Genomic DNA, 23,370 nt, shown 5'->3' with positions numbered 1-23,370 from the left:
ATAGTGACTTGCGTGTAACGAGAAGACGAGCAGATGGGACATTTCTGAGCGAACGCGGCGTCGCGCGAAGACGCTCGACCGCTTTCGACACGTGGGCGAGTGCCAAAAAGTATAAACACAACACAGTCAATCAAGTGTGACATTAACGACAGCGTCCCACTGCTAATGGTAAAAGGAAAAGCTCATTAGCATAATTAAATGTGGATATGCTCCAGAGGGACACTCCTATCTGTGTCCCAGCCAGATAAGGGCAATGAGGCCAACTGGCTGAGAAGTTTTATTAGACGTCGTTGTTTATGTCGTCATCGCGCTCCGTGACACGACTCGGGTTAAACCCCAGTCTGTGACGCGCTGCTCAGACGCGCTGCTCCGGAATGAATAAAAACGCGCTGCCGGAGCGCGAGCGTCCTCAGCTCGGCCCCAGGAACCCGCCTGGATACGGACAGCTGGGATGTGATGGGCGAAGTAGGGGCAGAAGGGGGATTTACATGAGGAGAGCGGACTGGGAAGCTGCTGGAGGGAGATGACAGCGCTGACTCAGCAGATCTAGGAACACTGTTGTTCTACATGACACCACCAGCTGCTGGAGGACTAATGACATGTCACATCCTCATGGATGTGCGCAGCGCGGCTGGTCAGTGTGTCTGCTATTCTGTGGCTTCACTCAAAATAAAATGAATGGCTGCATGACTCAATGACACATAATGATAATAATTTATTGTAACTAACTGTAACTACAGTAATGGATTATTATTTGTCTGTTTGACATGTACTCTATGACGTTTTTAAGAAACCCTCACTGAGTCAAACTAGTTCCTGGGCCAGTTTTAAATTTAAATTCTGAAATCCGTCAGGTGTTGTTCAGCCTGTGGTGATTTTTCAAAGTAATATAAAAGGAAATTTTAAGGATCAAAGAAGTTCAACGGGTCATTTCGGTTGCAGCATGCAGTTGCTGTGCTAAACTGGTGAAGTCAGCAGAACCTCCCGGGATCTGGTACAGGACTCACCTCCACAAAGACAAAGCACAGCGGGCAGTCGCATGAACGGAGGCCTGGGCCCAGTCAGTGTCAATGAAAAGCCACCTCCATCACACATACGGTACACAACAAGCAAATGCAAACGAGACCAGAAAAGGGAACTTTTAACCATCAGAAGACGAGCCGACTGCCCCAAACACTTACATACTGTCAGATACTGACACAGAAGAGAAGAAAAAGAGAAACAAACTGACTTACCATCGGTGAAGCTTGGCTGAGTGATGGAGAACACGCAGGGAGGCGGGAGTATTCCTCACCCCATGCGAGAATTATTGCCACAAACCAGACAAACTATATACAAAAATAACAAAGGGTTTCCTACCTAGATAAGGTCAGCTGGAAAAAAAACAAAAAGAAAGAGTGGAAACTCAGTAGAAAAACAAATAACTAAGAAAACCTTTCGCCTCTGGAGGAGTTTCTACTCTTGGCCTCACACCAACAGCCAAAGCAAAGCACTTAATAATCAATTAAGTTCCTCTGCTGTTACGTCTCTAAATAAACACTATGGATTTCTTCTAAATATTATTTTACTGTGTCCCACAGGATAATATCAACCATAGAATTAGTACGTTTAAGCTACTGTATTTCCCCATAAAATCATCCCACTACTTTCTTTCCCAATAACAGCACAGCCCACCTCCCCACTTCAATGAGCTTTCAAACCTCCCACTTCCTGTTGGTCAGTCTGTACCTGAGCCCTAGTCTTGGTCTGCATATTACAGTAAGTGATGGACAACATGACCTCAGCCCATCAGTGTGCAGTGTACAGTACCAAAGCCTGTTTGCTGTAGTCTACCATGTCTGATCGGATAAAGATGGAGGTGTTTAATCCCTTTAACCCCAGAGTGGCTTCTCACATGCCCCAAACAGGTATAGGTGTGTAAAGGGATGACAACGTGACACCTAAACACAACAGAGCTACACTATTCTCGTCACTTCCTCCCCGACACACTAAACACAACACCACCCTCATGCTTGTGATTTATTTTTGAGAGCCTGTGTTGCATGAGTACAAACAAATATGCCCTCAAGAAATAAAAAAGACGTTATTTTAGAGCAACGGTTTATAGAACTCTGAACTGAGCCCTGATTAAATAGACCGAGCGGCTTCCTTCCTTTTTTTTTTGTATTTGAAGACACAAAGAGCTGCCGTCTCTCCGAGGGGCTGCGTATTTGTAGTTGGCCACCTGTTCCTAGTCTGTGGGTACAATGTTTACTTGAGGCACACCACATTGCATTAAATCCTCCAGCGTTGTGAGGCAAAGCAATAAGATGCAAATGTAGGCACACTCCTGCATTTCAGGGGCCGCAGCAGTTAAGCAAATTGAAAACTTATCGCAACTTTAATGAGCGCGATTCAGGCGTCCCGGTGTTTTATTTGCATATAAAGCAGTGAGTACAGGTCACGACGTGAGTTTGAGAGCCGGGAACGCACAATCGAATCAGAAGTCGTGAGCAAAAACGTTACGGAGGGAAAGTGGTGCCATAAAAAGGAATAAAAACATGGGGATGGAAGATTCTTCAGTCAAGTATCAAATGATTTATGAATAACACAAGGTCCTGATATAGAACAGGCCCCATACTCTATTTAATGTTTAATATTAATAAAATGATTACAGTGTAGAAGGTGACTGAAAAAGACAAAAACAATTCCTGTATATGGACACACAGTAACTTATACTGGATTCTATTTCAGCACACCACTGCATAAAACATCTCTCCTGATGTACTCTGCAAGAAAAAAAGGAGAGGAACAACTGCCAACACCTCTTTACTCCTCTCAGGCTGATGTACTGCCAGACGGAGACAAGGAAATAGCACCACTCTCCTCAGGTGATGAGAGAGCCTTTGTACGCAAACAGCCTTTTAACTGCGGAGTGCACTGCAGCGCTGCCGCTAATGAAGTTTAAGTGCTGAGCATCGGGTAATCATGAATTAGTCACGCCCGCCATGTTCTCCTGGGTCAGACGGAGCCCAAAGGTGATAGGTGACAGGAAGCTTTGTCGGGCGGCCAGCGGTTCCGCGTTTGAGCTGGGAATGCGGCACGAGCAGCAATCAATACGTGAACCCGCCACCGGGGGACCCGGTTTAATTGGAAGTAATCACAAACCATGTCGAGACACGAGCGTGATTCCTGTAATTGGAAACAACGTTGTTCCGTTGGGCAAAGGATTAAATTCAGCTGAATGGGAACGATAAAAGGCTAACGAGACTAGCGGTGCTTGGTTTCCTAGTTGTCGTCAACGCCGCCAGGCTGCGTGAATGCGAAATCCTGCGATTCCGGATCAGCTTTTTTTTTTTGCACAGGTAATGGTATACAAGTCAGTGGGGAGAACAGAGCAAAAGGCCACGGAGCCTTTCACACGCCCACATCTCCTCAAAGGCCCAAGAGACAAACGCCAATTACTCTCCCGCACCTTTACCACTGTGACCGCTTCATATTATTTTCTCTTGAAATGGAAAGTAAAACTCGGTAGGAGACCGCAGATCAAAACATGTTCCATTAAGGCTACTTACAGCTCGTCTCTGAACCAAACCCAAACCATTCCTCCTGGGGTGCACGAAGCATTTTAAGGGTACGAGTGGATTATGCGCGGAGGCAGCTGGAAGTCGCTCGACATAGCGCTGCAGAACTAGAATCTGCCATTTGATACTCATTTGTTTCTGGTCTCCTTTTGGTGGAAGATGTTGATGCCATTCGTCTGTCAGTAAAACCTCACACATAAGAACAAGAGGCAAATAAAGAACTATACCCCAATAACGACACTGGCGCCACGCTGTCAGATCTTAACATTCAGACCAGCTCAGCATCACATGCTGTATTGTAATTAGACCATGATTAGCGCTGACTCCATTGGCATTTAAATGTGATGTGACATTACAACGATTAGCAAAGCTCTTCGCTGAAAAATGATTTTTTCACAGTCTTCTAAACACAACATGGATTGTAGCAGTACAGAATAATTGTGGGTCCACTCTGTTATACTGGACTGTGTTTGTAATGATGTGACTTATTTGTTTATTTAGTTTATTACTGAGGTCATACTGGAGTATTTATTAGCAGGTGTTTGTCCACCCCTAGATGTAGATATTTGTTATGCTGCAGGTTCACAGGTGTGATGCATGTACAGTATAGTGTGAACCCTACACTTTACAGATGACATCTACGTGGCACCAGGTCAGAAGCGCTTGTCTCATTTTTGCTGACGTTGGGGGAGAGGCGAGGTAAACAATGACTGGGCCCATCCAGGACTATACTTACCGCAGGCCCCTAATCTGCTTTGAAGCCATGTGGATTAACAGCTGCACAGACACGAGTCACCGCAGCTCCAAAACACACATTTTTCAGCTTTAATTCCAACTCGCTGTGCCTGGAAGATTTAAATGTATTTAACCTGCTTTTAAAAGGGACCAGATGAACTCGGCTCAACCCTGGTTCATTCGCTTACATACAGCCGGTACCTGAACTCAGCAACGGGCCTGTTTGTAAGTAGCTAGACTAAGCTTGTGATTAATCACGACAGCACAGAGGTAATGACGCTAAACCTCTGGATGCTGGACGCTCCATTACGACGGCGAGGCCTCGGCGGACAGATACGATTGTTCGTCCACCTCCTGCAGCTTGGCAACACGCTGACATTTGGAGGCTTCCTGAGAGCAATAGAAATAAGCTTCCAGCCCACTTCCTCCACCGGAGCCCATAGGTAGCCAGAGGCACCGCGGTTTATACACGCACTTAGAGAGCGCCTGACGGCCCCAACAAAAGCTCCATACAGAGGGAAATGAGGTGGAATCGCTTTTAGGGACAGGCGCTGCTTGAATGTTCCGTCGTACGGCTCGTCTGGTTGGGTCGTCCGCAGAAACACGTTGAAAGGACATAATGAAGAGCTCCAAGTGTCCCGGCATGTTTGCTCAGGATGAACCAGCAAACATCAGGCCGCGGTTGAAAGCGCATGTGGTTGGGAAACCTTGAAAAGGCCGATGCAACTCATTGGGCTGTTTAAAGGCTGCAGGCTTCAGATGAGAGCGCCGCGCTGTCTCATCGGGCCCTTCAGCTCCTGCGGGCCGAGATGAAAGCGAGCTCGGAGTCTCTCCAGAAGACGCAATAAAACTTTGTAGAACTGGCAAAGTATCAACCGGACCCGGCTCCAAGCCATAACCCTATGCCCCCACCCCCCCACCACCGCTCTGCCCCAAGCCAAAAATGGGGACAAGACGATAATGACCCAACTGGCAGACACTCAGCTGTCCTACTGTAGCATCATGAGTGAAAATGAAATTGATTTGAAAATCCTACGCCGGCCCCGGTTGGAACAGAAGGGATTATTGTGCTGATTGTACTAATACTTTGTCCCTGCCCCCTCCGCCTCCCACTCTAATTCTGCCCATCATACTCGTCTGGCCTGCCTCGCTTTACGCGCCGCTTTCCCGCTGAAGGCTCCGCAGCAGCCGGTCCTCTCTTCGCACAAACTTCACTTTGTCGGTCCCCGTGAAGAAAAATCCCTCCTTTTCTTCCGCTGCCTCGAGCCCGAGTCCATGCTCGCTGTGCGAATCAGGTTAAGTCAGCACAGCCGGACAATTCAGCGCGGGTGAAGGGAAAAAGCAGGCGGGGAGGAGCTCGATAGAGAGTTAGTGGGACAGAGCGACGCCTAGGGAGCCTGTAAACTGTAAAAAAGGGGGCATTCCAGGATGATGAGCCGTAGAGAGAGATGTAGAGGCCCCCCGTGGGATGCACATCCCAATTTATGTTGCACTGTTGCCCTCTGCCCGGAAATGCAGACATCGATCTGTTGTTTTTTTTCCCCCCCGTCCAGTTGAAATGCAGCCCGGACCGCGTTGCCTACAGTATCACCTCGGCAGGGCTCAGCACGGCCTGCGAAAATGAATATCTGCACTGCAGCTCCATCATAATTTAATGTGACAAGAGGAAAACAGTCAAGGTCGGTTCAACGGGAAATTAGCAGTGATACATCAGGTTAGGTGACATCTGAGAGTTGAGTCATGGTGTCGGGAGCAGTTTCAGCCTGACGGAGGTCGGCTGGAGTCTGAAAGGCACACAGTCAGTCATGGGATTACCCACTTCACACATAGTGTAAATGAATGAGACAGTACAGGGCCCCGCAGCCGTTAGTTTCGCTGCTATAACGCAAACTTCACCCTCATCCATCAGGCTGTAATCCTGCATTCTCCTCGTTTTCTGTTCCTCAGAAAGGAGCAAAAACACAGCAATGATGTAGGGCACTTATTTAGGGATGTGAGTCACACTACATTATACCGAGCAGTAATGCCAGTTGCTGAACAACACGCTGACATTGAAGGATTCTCCAAACCCCTAAAGTGTGTGTGTGTGTGTGTGTGTAAGTGTGTGTGTTTCAGTGAAGGTGCTGCAGGATCTTTCTAATATAGAAATGTCATTTGCAGGAAACAGGGGAGTTACAGTCGGGTATTATGGGAATAGTGTTTAGGGGACATTTGTCAAGTTTTTGTTTCTGTGTTGAAAAAAGTAGTTTAATAGTGGAGGATTTAAAAATGCAAATGGAAATATCATTATTCACTCTTCTGTGGTATTACAAGCTGTCTCGGAACTTCAATTAGACCAATATCATCTCTTCTGTAGTGTCTGGGCCTCCAGCGGGTTCCACATACTAATGTCTGACTGACTCGGGCTCAAATTAAACACCGAGTTCTGGGGCAGGTTTTGACAAAAATCCTCTGGGGACAAAGTCCAAGTGCAGAATCAGTAAAGTAAACAGTAACAAGTCAGGCAGCGTGTATTGTTAAAGCCCAGATAATTGACCCAGAGGAGAGCAATCTCAGAGCTGTGTCATTAATGCTTTAATAAGCAATAGTCAATTATCAGGCCGTCGCCTGACACGGCGACCTTCCCCTTAAGGCTGGTGCAGACTCAAAAAAGCAATTAAAAAGTAAGCTATTGTGACACAGAAATGGCTTAAAGAAAAGTGTGAAACGTTTCTCTGTCTTCCTCCCAGGCTCACATTGTGACTCGCTGAGGATGAGAGCAGTTGGATTTCACTGGTTGGCATCATCCTTGTGAAAAACAGACTAAGTCACCGTGGAGGAGGAATCTGAAACACGCCGTGTTTCTCACTGACCTAAATCTTAAAGGTCCGAAACGCCACCGCTGGGATACAAGCCTGGATTTAATATGATGGGACTTACGCTCATGCTTTCCAGGGGCCAAGAGTCACTTTTTAAAGTCCCCCTTTAGAGCGGGGATGTAAGACAGGCAGCTCTAATCTGGAGCTCAATACAAGCAATTCAGACCAATGAAGGACTGTAAAAATCGAGGATCCACATTTCCTCATCAGTTACAGCACGTGTCGTCTACGTGAGCTCCGACTCCCTTCACGCCACAAGCGAGGGTGTGAAAACGTTTATCCCACGTGCGGCCAGTGAGTGAATCTCTCTCGCTCTAACGCCTCGATGATCCGCAGGCGAAGGGGTCAGAAGGTGAGGAGCAGCTCGGTCTTCACGTCTGACACCGGCTTGAAAACCGTTTTAGGGACATGAGGGAAGCTTTTAAAGTCTTTTTTGCTTCTATGTCTGTACATCAATTTAACTATAGCTCATAGTCTGGCCACTGCATCTGCCGCGATGTATAATGCAGCTTTAGAATTGTCCAAAAGGCCAGAATGGAAGCATTAATCCTCAACCGGCTCATTCTTTTACAAAGTCCTGAGTCAGAACGGCGACGGCCCGGATGCTGCAAACCTTTGCAAAAGGCCTGAGTTCGCTTCTAGTATTTACTCACCCCCACACGGCTCTTTTCCCATTTCAGCAGCGCGGCAGCAGCGAGGCATCGCTCCTCTCGTGCCACGACCGTCACAGGCTCCACTGAAGGAGCTCGGGCCTTATTACGCCCCCAGGTCACCGATATCCCCTCAGCTTTCACACAAACCCGCTTATGGAATCAGATACACTGTGTAGCTCCACAAATTACTAGCCAACGGCCTCCCACCCGAGCTCAAAGTTCTCGCACTCGAGTCCTCGTGCCCCCCCTCCTCCCCCTCCCCGTCCCTGTATCCAATTTGTCAGGTGGAAACTGGGTGTGAAAAATGGTTGTGTTTTTCAAAGGAGCCACGGGGGCCTGAGCTGCAGTTTATCATTGTGTGACTGACAATAAATAAGACTGATCGCAAGCGGCGACAGGACGCGTTGTGAACATCCAATTAATTTACGGCGCGGCCCCCCCCCACAGATGATCATTCATAATGGGGGGAAATAGTGGACTTAGGGTGGAAGCGCGATCTCGGGAAGGGCTGAGCCCAAAGGCCGCCATCGCTCCTGCAGCAAACACACAGAGTGAACGGCTGAATATAGCAGCGACACACTCAATTGGATTTGGAAAGTGAAACAAATAGCTGTGACCCCTCGTGAGTTCGACAGTAACCGAGTCAGTCGGCTAATTTGATCAGCGCCTACCTGAATGGATGGCACCTGTTTAGGAGGAGGGATCCATTAAAGGGCTTTATTCCTTTTGTGTGCGTCAGCGCTGCTCAGGCCACTTGACCACACCGGGTTGTGTGTCTGCCAGCACTTGGCAGACTGTGTTAAAAGGTCTGTCCCCTAATTGCTTTCTAAATATCTCACTGTCACTGGGGCGGTTTGGTAAATACAGCCTGCAAATGAAGGCTGGAGGGAGGGGAGGAGCGCGTGGACCCACTAGACTGCGCTCCCGCAGAGGGGCGCGGGGGAGGCGCAGCGCCAGCCCCCCATTCCAAACGCACCCAAATCCCCCCCTCCCCGCATTTACAGCCTGTCACAAACACATGGCTCGAGTCACGTGGTCGCTGACATCTGCCCGGCAGTATCGCAACGCGCGGAGAGTGACAGCTTGCATTGTCTAGGAAGTGATAAAGTGTGTGTGTGTGTGTGTGTGTGTGTGGGGGGGGGGGGGGGGGTGAACGGATGAACGCACAGCCCCGAGCTTCGCGTTCGCGTGAAGCAAAGCAAAAGTTTGAGATTCATTAACTGCGTTTTGACGCTAATGGCGCGTTTTTTTTTTTCTTCAAAAACATCCCACAGACAATTGTAAAAACACTAACTGTTTCCTCGCCCGTGCCGTCCTCGCGCGCGCGCAGACACCATCTATGGTCCGGGTGACGCACTAAACTGGAGCTCCCGCCGCGCAGTTCTTAAAAAGCCGCGCCGCATCAGATGAGCGCGAGCTCCGCCTCGTCACTGGGGACGTCGCAGCTTTAACACAAGTCAACCAAGCAGTCATGTTCTGCGGACGCACGCAGTCTCTGGCGCCGTGCAGCGCCGCGCTCGCGCCGCCGCGGAGCTCGACGGAGAGGCGAGCAAAGTTGGAAGATGACGCTTACCTGATAATCGCCGTGTCTCCCTGGCGGATGGTGATGTTGTCGGTGGCTCGCTGCATATCCACGCTTCGGACGGGGAATCCTGTGGGGATAAGACATAGCAGTCTGAACAGGGAAGCCTGCAATTGCCTCCAACACGATTTGCGTCCGGCTTGCATTTTAAAAACACGGGCACGCGCGTTCGCCAGCTATAGATCCAACGGTAGAAAAAAAAAAGAGAAAAAAGAAGAGTAGTTGTCCACACTTCTCAGCCCCTTAGGTCCGAAGCGATGAATAGGTTCCTAAAACACTTTTCGAGGCGTGTGCGTGCGGGTTTGCGCGGGGTCCTCGCTCTATAGTCCACTAGCGCGCGCGATGCTCTCCGCGTAAAAACACGGCACATCCAACAGCAGCGATAGAGCGGATTGCTTCACCCTCCGCTCCATCACATCTCTCTCGCTCTCTCTCTCTCTCTCTCTCTCAGATCAGCCCGCCGTCTGGCTGTGATACCCCCCTCATTGGTTGTCAGGACAACAGCACCACCTGAGGTCCCTTTTGGTGAGACACAACTTAGTCAGGACACGAATTTGAACACACGTGTGGTAATAAAAAAAAAAATGCCACTATAAAACCGCTTTTATTTTTTACATTGTCATCATGCACAGATGAAACATTTTATCCTAGTGTTTTCAATTTACAATAGAACAAACAAAGTCCAAAAGAGCAGAAGGAGCTACAGCACGTGCCAATCAGGCACCGGCTTAATAGGCCATTTCACAATGTGCTAAATGAACTGCACGGCAACAATTCAGGCCGTGCATTTAGCACTTTGTGTGATTCATAAACTACATTAATACTAACGTGAATACTAACGTGAATCATTGCCAGTCGCTGAACGGTGTCGCCCGCGTTTGTCTCATGAAACGTCATTTCATGAGAGGCGCTCGTCTGCATGCAGATTTCTGCAGCGTGTGCTGTTCAGCCATCGTTTTTTTTTTTGTCAGACACCCCGAGACGTCGGGGGCAGATGTGAGAGATGGAGTCTGTAATAAGCGGGAGGCGTCCTTGCGGCGGAGGAGGGGGAGGTCAGGGACGCGGCGGCTTCAACGCAGAACCGCACAGACGGACTGAGGGGTTGTTATTACGCTGGCGGAGATGGCAGTGGTGGCATGTGGCGTGTGTACACTGCATGTAAGACTGTGAGCAATGTAACAAAAGGAAATCTACAATAATTGGATCCCTCTTTCGCTAAGTGCTGTACAGGAGTCTGCCATAAATGATGAAACAATGACAGTACAAGGGAAATTAAGTTCTTTGAGGGGGAAGCAGAACACGCTCCATTATTCAATTCTGTGTAGTTGGACTTGAAATGGTGACAGAGGAGATGTTGTTGAAATAAGCCTAATGAGCCTAAAGAGACTAATGCGATGTGACTGGAATGTCAAGTCTCATGTCTCGCACCGAATTGGAAAGTACGCTGGTGCCGGGAGCCGGGATCGAACCCGTTTGTTAGCTTCCTGGTTGTTAGCGGCGCAGGTCGTGACCACTCTGACAGTGCGGCCGCCATGTTTTACCGCTGCGTAGCACGAGGCGGCGTTAGCCACGACGCACTGCGCGGCTCCACCGATCGGAGCTACAGCTCACAGCAGGACCACTGCTGAAGATGGAAATATGCAGCGGTGGCCAGAAAAGCCTTTTCTATCCGAGGCAGTTGTCTGGTTGGAGGTGGACCACGGCTAATGAGTTTCATGCTTTATTAAAACCGTGTGCTTTGATGTGATTACAGTGGAGGAATGCACCACGTTAATTAGTCACGCTTCGGTTCACAGTGAACATTTCCTGCTGCTTCCAAGTCCCGCTGGCGTTAGCGGCGTTAGCAGTGTTAGCGGCATTAGCGGCGTTAGCAGCATTAGCGGCGTTAGCAGCATTAGCATTCTGCCTTCCAGTTCAATATACTGTACAGCCCACGGATCCAAAATCAATTGACATATACCGCACTGCATCTATATCCTCGCAGCCTAGTTTCATTATTGTGCATCCATTATCAGCGCAGGCTTCGGCTTTTGAAGCCGGACCTCCATGGGAGCTGCTACTGTAGGTTGGATTCCCGTGCACGGTGACAGAAAATTAAACAGTGGCTCCGTCTGTTAAAACGCTGACCTGGCGATGAGCATCGCGGCTTCACACGAAACCCACGGACCTTTGCCAAACATCCAAATGTTTCTGCTTTTGCTCAGAAAACCCAACGCTTTGCCAGTGGGAAGGAATCTGATTTTGAGCACCGTGCCAATGTAAAGGTCAACGGCACAAAGGCAACGCTGGGCCCGATTCGCCAGCCGCTCAGTCATTATTGTCCCAGCTCGCACTGCTGCTGCCGGGACTCAGCAGCTACAGCATCGGCGCCGCTCCACTGCATGTCTACTTTATGATTGTACCGCAAATGTTTAGTTTTGATAAATGAGTCGCTCCATTACTGGATCACAGAGTTCCTACAGTAAGCGTACTTTAACAGGTGACTTTGAGATGTTTCCTCCATCTTTGCACCGTTTAATACGGTTTGATGCGTCCGAACACAATAACCAGCCGCCTTCCTCCCTCTCCGCCGTGCAGCTAATCTCTGCATGGAAGCAAATGGCACTCAGCTCTGTAGTGAGCTGTAGGGATCAATGAGTTAGGCCTGTCTGCTCTTTTTTTCCAAGCTAGATGAACTCCAGGTCAAACCGGGGCAAAAGTGGTCCAAACACACTCACGGCACATATTTCTGCACATGCTGGGGAGACGAGGTGGACAAGGTTGTACCAGCAAATAGGAGGAACAGGGGCGATCTGCGCTGGCAGCGCTGATCAAAACCTGAATCTTGGCAACAAAACGCATGATATGCAGGAAAAAGGGAAGCGAGCGCCACACTCAGCAACAAGGCCTGGGCCTGGAGCCTCCTGCTCTCCATACTCCTCTTTGTGTCTGTCAGCAGAAACACGAAACAAAGGGAAAGGCTGGCGCTAAGCTTGTTATCCTGCAGACACTGCGCTCGAGCGATAGGTCTAAGTTTGGAAAATGAACCTGGAGGGTTTTTTTGTTTTTTTGTAGGAAGGCGATGAACGTATTCCCGCTTAGATTAACGGGTGATTGATGTGTACAGAGAAGCAGCGGACACGTTTCCTTCCAACCTGTGACCGATCTCACCCTCCGCAGATGTTCCTGATCTGGGTTCCTGCGCATCTCTCCTCGGACCGACAACCTCTAATTCCTATAAACAGAGCCATGTGCTCATCCTGCTTCCGTCTCTTCGCCTGCAACCGTTCAGCAAACACGCGCTTCGCCAAAACGCTGCTTCGGTCCCAGGCAGCGCTTCACATATCACAGCATATCGTGCGGCCTCTCAAAGATCAGCAGAGGTAAGAACGCGAACACCCCCCCGGTTACTCTGGGCCTCCGCGCTCCTCAGCGGAGCTTTTATAGACGAGACCACAGACGACCTGCAGCTTCCCATGATCCATCAGTGCAGCGCTTTCATTGCTTTTCAGAGTAAAAGCGTTTGACATTGACTCGGTTCATTTATGGCAGCTCAATCCCCGGGTCACGCTGGCTGCCGATGGCTGGATGATGCCTCATCGACGCCGCTGACACGGTCGGCATTGTTGTAGTGCAGAAGCGTCCGTTCTTTTAAATATGGGCAAAGTACCATTCAGGATATAACTCCCAGCTTCCTCAGAGAGCTTCCAGTGTTAATAGAGAGCTATAGTTAAAGTGTTATGGTCAGGGCAGCCCATCATCTTGAAGGACTCAGCACATCTATGCGTACATGCAGCCCGTCTGACCTCCACATTCAGCAGCTTTACATTACGTGGCTCTGCCTCTGAACGCAACACACATCTCCCCAATCTTCTCTCAAAAGACTCGCACGACGTTCGCCCCCGAGGGTCATCCGTCCTGCCGCCGTTCACGTCGATCGGAGCGTTGGAGGCCTCGCTGGAGTGGACGCGTTTGGATGTTCAAGGTGAAAACCTGGCGGCTCAAATGATGAATTCCTTGCCGAAGCACAAGGACGAGCGTTGGGCAGATCGAAGGCGCGCGTCCTCGCCAGCACAAAATCTTCGGAGGAAGTGTAGGTCCTTCACTTTGCCTCATGTTGACTTATGAAACGCATTGGGGTTTTATGCGATCAATGATTAGTTGGCGAGTTTTAGGTGTATGAACAAAAGCATTGCTCTGAAATATGACTTGTCATTATTATTAAGACATTTTCACTGTTCTGGTCACTTTAAATTATTCATAAAGAGCTTTTATTAACGTCTAATTGTTTCACAAATGATCGCGATCATTTTTCGATTTTCTAACGCTCATCATCACTAAGTTTCTAAATCAGGCTGCTGAAGTGTGGAACACAGTAATCCACAGTAAACATGCGGTTTCCCTCCACGTCTCCACCCCCTCTCCCATTTTAGCTGCATCCCTTTGTCCCCCACAGATGAATAATGCAGCCCCCTCGTTGTTTGGGTTCCTGGCCGGGTTCTCTCTCGCGGGTCTGTGGAGCCACAGGCCTATCTGCGGACCCCCCCCCTCCCCCGATCTGCATTCCCCCTCCGCTCTCTTAATTAGGAGGCCGTGGACGAGGAGGCGCCGTAATTACTGCCGCTCGTTGCCGTTCCTCTCTCCACTCGTCCCTCGTGGCGCGTTCGTAATATTGTTTTCCCGCGCGTTCTCTCCTCGGGTCACGCTGCGTTCAACGCCGTATCCTTCGACGTGTCAACATGTTTTGAGCTGTGTGTTTCAAACTAGCAAACTGAAGCGATGACAGGAGGCTAAAGGGCACGATAAATAATTAACAGAGACAGAAACTCTGGAAGCTTCAGAAGCCGATAACAACATACAACTTTAAAGGACGCGCTGCTTATTAGGTTTTAAAAGAAAACCACGCGCATCATAACCTGATATAATACCCTCATTTCATACCTAATATACACGTTAACCTGGATTCTGCTCTCTGAATCGGCTTTGACAGATATTAATAACTCTGTCTTACTGTCCCTGGTGCTTTATGAGGTAAATGTTTACACCAGCGGGACGACAGGCCTCAGGGTTCTGGATGTGGCACCCAAGGGACCTGCACCACCTTCATATACCAGCATTTACCCAAGCTCATTCATGAAGCTCATACCGCCTTGTCAGATGAGGCAATTTATGAGAGACGTTTTCTGAATGCAAATTCATTTACAATATTTACTGTAGAAATGCTTAGTTAAAAAGGAATTGAGATCCTTTGTAGTAGAAGCCAGTGTAGTTATAACATACTGTATAAAACTGAAATATGAATCACATTATGGTCATTATTGCTTAAGGCAAAAATGTATCCTTTGCCCCTAAGTATCTGGAGCCTAGAGTCTGACTCGTCAAAACATTTTGTACATTAAAGTACTTTAAATCTCAAATACAGTGCAGTTATTGTTACTCTCTGTTACATCTGTAGCTGGAAATGTCTGTTTTATTCTCGATGGAAAGAAAAAGCCAAGTCCACTTTATAATCAGCTCAGTCGCATCCCGACCCTTTAAGGAGCATACAGCTCGCTGCTCATGGTCGCATGCGCTTGCTTTTATAGAGAACTCTGTCGGCTCAGCGTTTTCTCAAAAAGCAGAATGTACCAGAGCCCAAATGGTCTGTGACCAGCGCACAGCCCGACCCGCTCACATCTGATGAACAGCCGTCCAACCAGTGCAGAGCAGAAACACAGAACAGCATAGATTTGCCTTCCGCTCCACGTGTGGGTGCTCCGCTGCCCGCCAGGCGGGCGCCCGCGGTTCCGGTCGCCGCTCCGGACCCAGCGCCCGGCTTGGCCATGCAAACAGTGCAGCTGCTTTTCTCCTCACATAGGATAAAACAAGGTTTCCTACTGTGGGGCGAGTAAAACCGCAGTTTTATTCAGGCTCATTACACATAAGTGCAATGGCCTTTCCACATGCAAACTGTAATTTAGGCCATTAGACCTTTTACGGCACCAGCTGTAAACTGTAAACAAAGACAGACTAACCACTGAGCGACACACGTCTTACATCGCTCCCATGATTTATTACAGCGTCATCAGATGCAGCGTGATGAAAGTACTCGCTCAGCATGTACTTCATGCAGCAGATGTGCGTGTTCCTGACGCTATTAAGAGTTGCTCATCATCTTGCTTTAAATACCTTTGCAGCATGCTGCAGCTGAAGCTGGGGGGTGGGGTGGGGGGGGGCAGTACAGGTCAGGAGGAAGTGGAGGTGACCTGATTCAAACACACAAAAGCAGCTATAATCCATCCCTGCATTAGTCATGAGTCCTGGACCTGCTTCGACCTACACTCATCCGTTCTGGTACAGTAGCAGTTCTGGGGTCGTGCCACACATTCATCTGCTCCCACTCTACAGACGCGTGCATAGGAGTCGGCCGCGGAGGCTCGCCGTGCTGACAGGCCAACGCTCAGGCCACCCAACGCCTGACTCCACCCTCAGAACGCCCTGCACGACTCAGGGGAACAGCTCATTTAGAGAGAAACCCGATAAATACATTCATGAGCTCGTTTCTGACACGAGTGCACTGATGCAAGTGTACTGTAACGGAGCTCTAGACTGAATTAATGCATAAACAAAGGCCGTGTCGGCCCCACGCCGGAGGAGTCTGCACCACCTGCAGAATGATGATGATGATGATGATGCTGAAGACAGACGCACGGAAACGAGGCACGGAGCGACTGAGCGTTAAACATTGTGACGTCCAGTGCTTCCTGTGAGAGAACCCTGCTTCTAAGTGCTGACTCTGTGATGAAAGTGGCTCAACAGTGTAGGGCTCATATCCGTTTTTAGCCTGGAGGGGTAGTTCAGGTTGGGAACAAACAGGCACCAGGAACAGGTCATTGGATGTGGCAGCAAACACACACAATTTAAAACTCACCCGCACTTTACTCTCATACACAGTTTCATTGAGAATCCAGATCCGTGTGGTCTTTACAATTGCAGAAAGCTCCAGAATGTCTAACTGCCAGGAGGATACATTGAATAAGCCACCGATTAAAGAGTTAGTCTCGGTAGATAGGTTCATATAAAAATGGATGCTGATTTGTGTTTATACTAATCGGGCCAGTAAAAGCCTGGACAGCATGATTTTCCTGACATAATACACCAATAGAAGAAGAGGTGGTGGCATCACTCCAGGTCATGCCTCGGACTCGTTATGAACAAATACTCTGAACTAAAGAAGAAGAAAGCAGCTGCTGTGTAATTCTCAGGTAACGGGACCCTGGAAAAAGCTCATGTACTGTCACTGCTCTGTTCTGCGTGAGCTGCTCAGAATCAAAGTCAACCCCTCCGCTCCGCGTCCGTTTCTGCCGCTCGTCTTCATATCCGCTAATAAATCTCACAGCAACAGAGTCTGGCCCCAATTAGGCCCCAATTTACCATGTGGCGCGTGTGAAATTGTCCTGAGAGGCAGCGATATCAGCTTTTGCTCCTGTTCATGGAGGACTAATTATGAAAGTCGGCGCTGATTGTTCTGCGCTTCCCGTCTGTCCACCGCACGGAGGGACAGACAGCGTCTGGAAGTACATGTAAAGCTGAGCCAGGCTCCTCGTCCTCAGCAGCACAGTCGGAACGCTAAAAAACGAGCTGACGCAGATTCAGAACATCCTGATCAGCCGCTACACAGGAAACAGGCCACTCGCTGCAAAGTGGAGGCGACCTCTTCACATCAGAGAGCGAACGAAGGAAGAATTGAGTTGAATGAGGAAAATATTGAAATGATTGTTTCTCTACTACTGCACTGTATGAAACTCCATAAGAAACACAAGACAGTGACATATTGAGCTCATGTTATATTATTTGATTCCAAAATAAGACGCAGGCAAGTGATGAAGCTTGAGTTTTCTGGTGACGCCACAGCCTCCGCCGCGAACGCACACGTCATTCCATCAGGGTGCGCTTTTCTCCAAATGTTGGGTGTTAACTATAGGCTCTGGTGCGTTTTAAATCAAAACAAACGTCTCCAACTCCCGCTTGATTCTTCGGTCACCGTCGCCGTTGCTTGTTAAATGGAATCATTTACAATATGACCCAATAAAATTCCTAAACTTTGATATTCAAGTGGGATCAGCAGTGCGGCGGCACACGGGCCTAAAACAGGCCACGTCTTTCTATTTTTAAATCAATGACATTTTAAAGCGTCGCCAGGAGTCCTCTTAAGCCTTTATCGGGTGAGGGGGGGGCTGTTTCCTCACAAAGGAGATGTTTCTGGAGATAAGACAAATTATGACACATTGTTTAAAAAGAAAGAAGTATTTTCTCGAAGCACGGCACAAAACTGTCAAGCTCTGGTGTCAAAACAAAGGCTTGAGATTAAAAAGAGAATCAATCCCTCAGTCAGAGATAAGAACAGCAGAGACACAGTGACGATCTATAGACCTGGAAACACTGTAACAGTACAGTGAAATAATACCACATACATAAAACTGTGGCTGCATGTGGTTCCGTTCCGGTTTTTGACTGATACTCTGAGTCTGGATGCAGCCGAGGGCGCAGTCATCTGTCTTTGCCGCATCCCGTCCTCTGCTACGCGGCGATTAGGAAACCGAGCAGCGTCGTGATTCATTAGCCGGCATCCGTGTTTATGTGTAATTGGCTTACAAAAAATAAAAAAATAAAGACCGACGCGCTCAGTCTCACATTAATGGCAGTTTCTGATAATAATGACTCAGGCAAAACACTTGAAAACAACTCATTTCAACCCACATACAGAAGCCGAGCGCAGTGAAACGGACTGAACACTGAACTGAATCCGTGCGGCATTTACCGGCGAGCATCTCCAGCTCCGTCCATTTCACGTCAAGACTCGCTGGACGTTGCTCCTGTTTCTGCTGAGCACAGCTTTAAATAATCATCTGCAGTTCCTCCAAATATAAGAGAACAAACCCCAGCAGGTCCCTGAACCTGCAACTCACATATCTGCATGTTAAATATCAGCTGGTTGTCGGAGCTGCTGAAAGCACATGAAACTAAATGATCAATGAACATTAAGAGTAGGGCTGAGTAACAGTCACGTGTGGGGTTTAATTAACACAGACACTAACGGAGGACAGAGACTCACTAAGGGAGAGATAAATTAGAAAAACAAGCTCGACAAAAGATAAAAAGAAAGAGAAAAGGGAGAGATCTGACAAATGTCCGATAACAGAGGTGTTAGTTAATACCTGGTGTTCAGACCAAGAGAAATCTTACAATACTGTACATGTAAATGTATGTACATTAATGTATTGTATATAAATACCTCATCTTAATGTTATACAGTGGTGGTAAGTTTTTTCCAGATGACTTCTGCAGATCGTCAGTCTCGCCGTACAAACTTAATCACTTTAAGGTAACACATCACCTCCTTTAGCAAACAGGGATCGCTTTGATCTAAACCTACGTACTGAAGTTTTTATTTTTATTCTATCTGACTCACTGTTTTGTTCCAGCCGTAAGAGAGAAGGGAAAACAACAAAGAGCGTGTTTTCTGGCGAAATGCAGCCGGCGTCCTTGAATCCTCGGTCCACACTGTTTGCGCGTGTCCCCGTCTGAACGCGGCGCGCTTTTAATGCTATCTGACAGCGGACAAGGCTTCTTCATCATGTTTGTGTTATCGCCATTAGCCCAAGTGCTGACCCTCCTCGGTGGCACAGATGGAAGCCCGTCCTTCACACATCTGCATGTGTGAGCATGTGTCACTGCACATCTGCACAACCAGATGTCTTCATGTCACGACCGGTGATTTTTCCATGAAGCTCAACAGCAACTGCACAGTTCTGAATAATATTTAGCTATTGGATTAATTAATCTTCATTTGCTCTCATACAAAAGGATGAAAGCACTTGGTCTTTGCAGCCTTTGTACGTGTCTTTAGGTGAATGGACACTTGTATGTAGCTGCCTCCTGTGAGATTTATTCAGCCCTTGTTTTCATCCTAGACGTTTTGTACACTGCAAGCTGAAACTGCAACCAATTATCCAGTAAAGAAGCATTTCGAGTCTGTCTGTGTTACCGCCTGCTTGTTCTTGTTACGTTCCTGCACTTGTTTTGACATTTGAACACACAAAAGATAGGAACTGCACAAAAAGCACAAGTAACATGGCGATGAGCTGTCCCCCCCCCCCTCCCGTTTTTAATTAAAGATGCATTTGTTAAGTTCCCGTTGTTGCTCTGTGAGCCTGAGACACTTTCCTGTCGTCGTGAAAAGCTTGTGGCAGTGAAACTGGCTTATTACACACGCTGCAAAGCGAAGGAATTAGAAATTAAGTACAAAATAGTTTCCAATTCTCCCGGAGGCGACAGGTCATTTTCTGCGGGTCAATAAGCCGCGGAAGCTGAGTGTGGATCAATAAACACAGAGTCGAGTATCACTAGGTACCACAAGCCCTTAGTTACTCTCTGAGTGAATGGTATTAATATTTCAGGTCAACTGGGATCTGTGTAGGCAGCAATGTTACATTACTGTGTGAAGTGAAGTCCAGATCGGACATCTCACCACATTTATCAATGTTACACTTATTATGAATGATAACTTGCATTTAAATAACTCGATCATAGTGTTTGAAACAACCAGAGATGATAGTGATGATAAATGCGTGAATAAATACTACAGAGTCTCTGCATTAGAGTGTTTGAATAATCCAGATGTTCACACAGTGTGCAGCTTCTGGAGCCCAGGTAGAGCGGCGACTCTGGGTTAATGGGGGCCAGCGCGCACGCGTCCCGCTGGGTCGGAACCCACCCACGTGGGCCGCCAGTCTCCAGCGCTGGCTGCGAGTCGCTCTTGGGAGCAATTTACCACTGAGCTCTGATTACGGCCTCGCTGTGGGGCGGTGGTGTTGACTCACAATAATGATGGCCTACAGTTCACTCCACGCTGTATGCGAGACCTTATCAGACGGCGGGGAAGGAACGCAGAGGCAGAATCTCTGTCTGAAAGACACTGAGGGTTGAAGATCATTTCACAGCGTGTTTGCTGTGGACCCGAGATCTGATGCAACTGAGCAACAAACAGGAAGCAGTCGGAAGCTGTTGCATATACATTTTAAAAAGTCCATTTTCCCAATGACTCAGCCGTCAACATGGTGGCATTTAAAACTGTGCCAATTAGCAGAAATAGTCTGAAAGAGTGGAATCAGCTGCTAACGTGACTCATTTCACACACGGAGTAGATGAAATCAATGAATCCTAATCAGTTTAAAAAGTTATTACGCACAATGTCTTTCCCTCTAGTTATTGTTGCTTTATTGCATCGTAGGCACTTTATAACAGCAGACCTAAAATACAATAGAGGAACGTTAGCTTTTTGGCTGCCATTCAGCCCAATCAAGAGTTAAAGGGTAATTCCGTCCCCTGCTGGATGTAATGGAGCCAAAACAGAGCGTCTCTGTGGAACTGAACGTCTTCATATCTTCAATAACAGTGACAGTCACCAAAGCAGACAGACAGAGTTAGAGACGGGCCATTATGTCAAAAGCAGCTCTTACTGTTGTCTCCTGGTGCATCTGGGTGTATGTAATCAGTTTATGGCCGTAGCATCTGATTACACCTCCATTATAACGGGTAGAGAACACATGACACAACGGCCAAGCCGCTGGAACCGGCTGCTGGTGAGGAGCACGAGGCCGAGACCCCACAGCTGAAATTTCATCACCCTAAGTGCGCTGCTGCACAGTAAACACAGGGAACGGATTCAAATAAAGCTGTAAATAATCTATCGACCAGCACGTGTTTTATGCATGGAGCCGCGGCCTCTAGAAGCGCATGAATTATGAAGCGCCTTTGAATCGCTGCGCTCTTTAGTCTACATTCACAACAAACACAAAAAATAATCCCATCTTCCATCGAGTCTGTTCTAACTGGTCGTGAGTGGTTTGCTTGGCCCAGTTTGGGCTTTTTTATCTCTAATGGGAGCGTTCGTCAAAACATCGCCTGCGAAGCCGGGGCGCATCCAACTTCTGCTGCAAGTTCAGAAGATTTATAGTGTTTATAGCAAAGGTAAAGTGATCTATGCTGTGCATTAAGGGGTGAAAAGAAGAGATATCATCACACATAAAGCGAAGGCAGAGAATGAGACTGAGGGAGTAAAAAAAAACAGGAAATGTAATGAAGTGAATCATTCCAGTCTAAATATGTGTCTATAAAAGATATTTTGTGGTCATAGTCATTCCAGCAGCAACATATGTGTAACGCTGTTAGTGAAGGCGAGGATTTTACCAACTCATCACAGCAGCAGGAAGATCGCACTCAGATCCCAAATACATATTCAACACAGCCTCTGAGTCAGATCGTAAAAATCCAGCGTTTCGTATGGATCATTGTAATAATTCATATTGTGTTCAAAGCTAATTTTGGGGTTGAAGCAACAGCTGCAAATTCTGGATGTTTGGGCGAATCCGTGCTTCACAATAAGATGCGCAGATGCTCCCGGTCTCTTTTCCACCCGCCGTGCTCACATGCTGACATTTGCCTTTATTTCTCTGCCCAGTTCCATCTCAAGAAACGAAATATGTCTCCTGAGGAACAAAAAAATGGTCATAATTAGCTCATTGGGCAAGTTGCGTGCGTACATTCGGGGAATCATTCTTATTTCAAATGGGTTTATCGCCCATGAAATTGCGCATAATGGAAATTTGTCAATGGCTTACGCTCTGATTGTGTTTCCCTGAGCAGAGGCAGAGACGGACAGAATTAGACGGAGAGCGATGGCTGAATGGGGCGGCTGGAGGTGGATGGGATGGGAGGAGGAGGGGGGGGGGGGGAGGCACCATTTGTGCCTGCCATGCTATTGTCCCCATTAGGCTCCTAATCACATGCTGAGAGGGAGGCAGGCACGCTGCCTTGTTTTACAAAACCGAACCTGTGTTCTCCCGGAGCGAGGCTCATCATTAGCGGCGGACGCATCGCATCATAGCAGTCTGAATACTGAAGCGGCGATCGATGCTTCCGCTCGCAACCAAGAGAACGCTGGCACTTTTACAAACTTTTCTCCAATCGCCACTTTGACAACTCTTCAACCAGCCACTGGTTTTACCTCCTCCTCCTCCCCTCGCATCCGACCATCCGGACCCTCGGCCACTTCAGCCTGCTTTATTTATGGCCGTCCCCCCTGGGATCCGGTTCTGTTCTGATCCGGGCATCTCGCCACCTCCTCCACCCTCCCCATCCGCCAGCGCTCGGCCATTTCCCCGGCTCCTCAAAAGTCGGCCCTATCTGAAACACAGCATCAAGCGCCGGCTTAGCCGCGGCCCCCGCCGGACGCCCTCTGCATTTCAAAGCGCTCGGCCGGCCTGAGTGGCAGAGAGGGAGACGGAGGCAGGAGGAGAGAGGAGCCGTGGGGGATTGTCAGACGCACAAAGGTGACTGGTGCTTCACAAGCTTCACTCTACAGCCAGGTGCATGTAGTACACACACACACACACACACACACACACACACACACACACACACACACACACACACACACACACACACACACACACACACACACACGCGCGCGCGAGGTGTAGAATGCAGTCACACACATGCATCCTGGCCCGACCTGCAGTGTATCAACACGAGGAGTCTGCTGCATCATTAGAGAGAGTTGCCACTGATCTGGGAACAGCGCCACAACCCGTTGCCCCGACACACACAATACGCGCACACATAAAACAGCACACTTCAAGGAGACGTGTGAGGGGAGGGGAAGTACTGCTGAGAGCACCTGGTGTTCTCATAACGTCACAGTCAGATAGAGTCTGGCAAACTGTGTGTGTGTGTGTGTGTGTGTGTGTGTGTGTGTGTGTGTGTGTGTGTGTGTGTGTGTGTGTGTGTGTGTGTGTGTGTGTGTGCGCGCACAGATGACAAGGCTTTCATCTGCGCCTGTGTAATTGCACATATTTGACAAAGCTATTAAAGGTCTCATATGGGTGAAACTCTGCATCATCTTAACAGACACCTCAGCTGCTGACACCAGCAACTGTGTCATCGTCGGTCTCGTGTTC

The 23,370-nt window shown here is 48.3% G+C and overlaps 1 protein-coding gene across 4 annotated transcripts in view; it reads right to left on the bottom strand.

The window, feature by feature from the left end:
* The window catches only part of lsamp (limbic system associated membrane protein), a 340,641-nt gene that overhangs the window by 91,849 nt on the left and 225,422 nt on the right, over nt 1–23,370 (bottom strand). For 3 of the 4 annotated variants that reach the window (XM_029170608.3, XM_029170605.3, XM_029170607.3), the window contains one exon: nt 9,383–9,461. In XM_029170608.3, coding sequence (XP_029026441.1) covers nt 9,383–9,461 — 79 coding nt within the window. Of the gene's footprint in view, nt 1–9,382; nt 9,827–23,370 lie in introns of those variants that run through there. The other variant, XM_029170606.3, reaches the window with a different exon arrangement.

Source organism: Betta splendens, chromosome 13, assembly GCF_900634795.4.
Source record: "Betta splendens chromosome 13, fBetSpl5.4, whole genome shotgun sequence".
Classification (NCBI taxonomy): Eukaryota; Metazoa; Chordata; class Actinopteri; order Anabantiformes; family Osphronemidae; genus Betta; species Betta splendens.
Note: the sequence above shows the minus strand (reverse complement) of the source record. Positions and strands in the feature narration are given on the sequence as shown.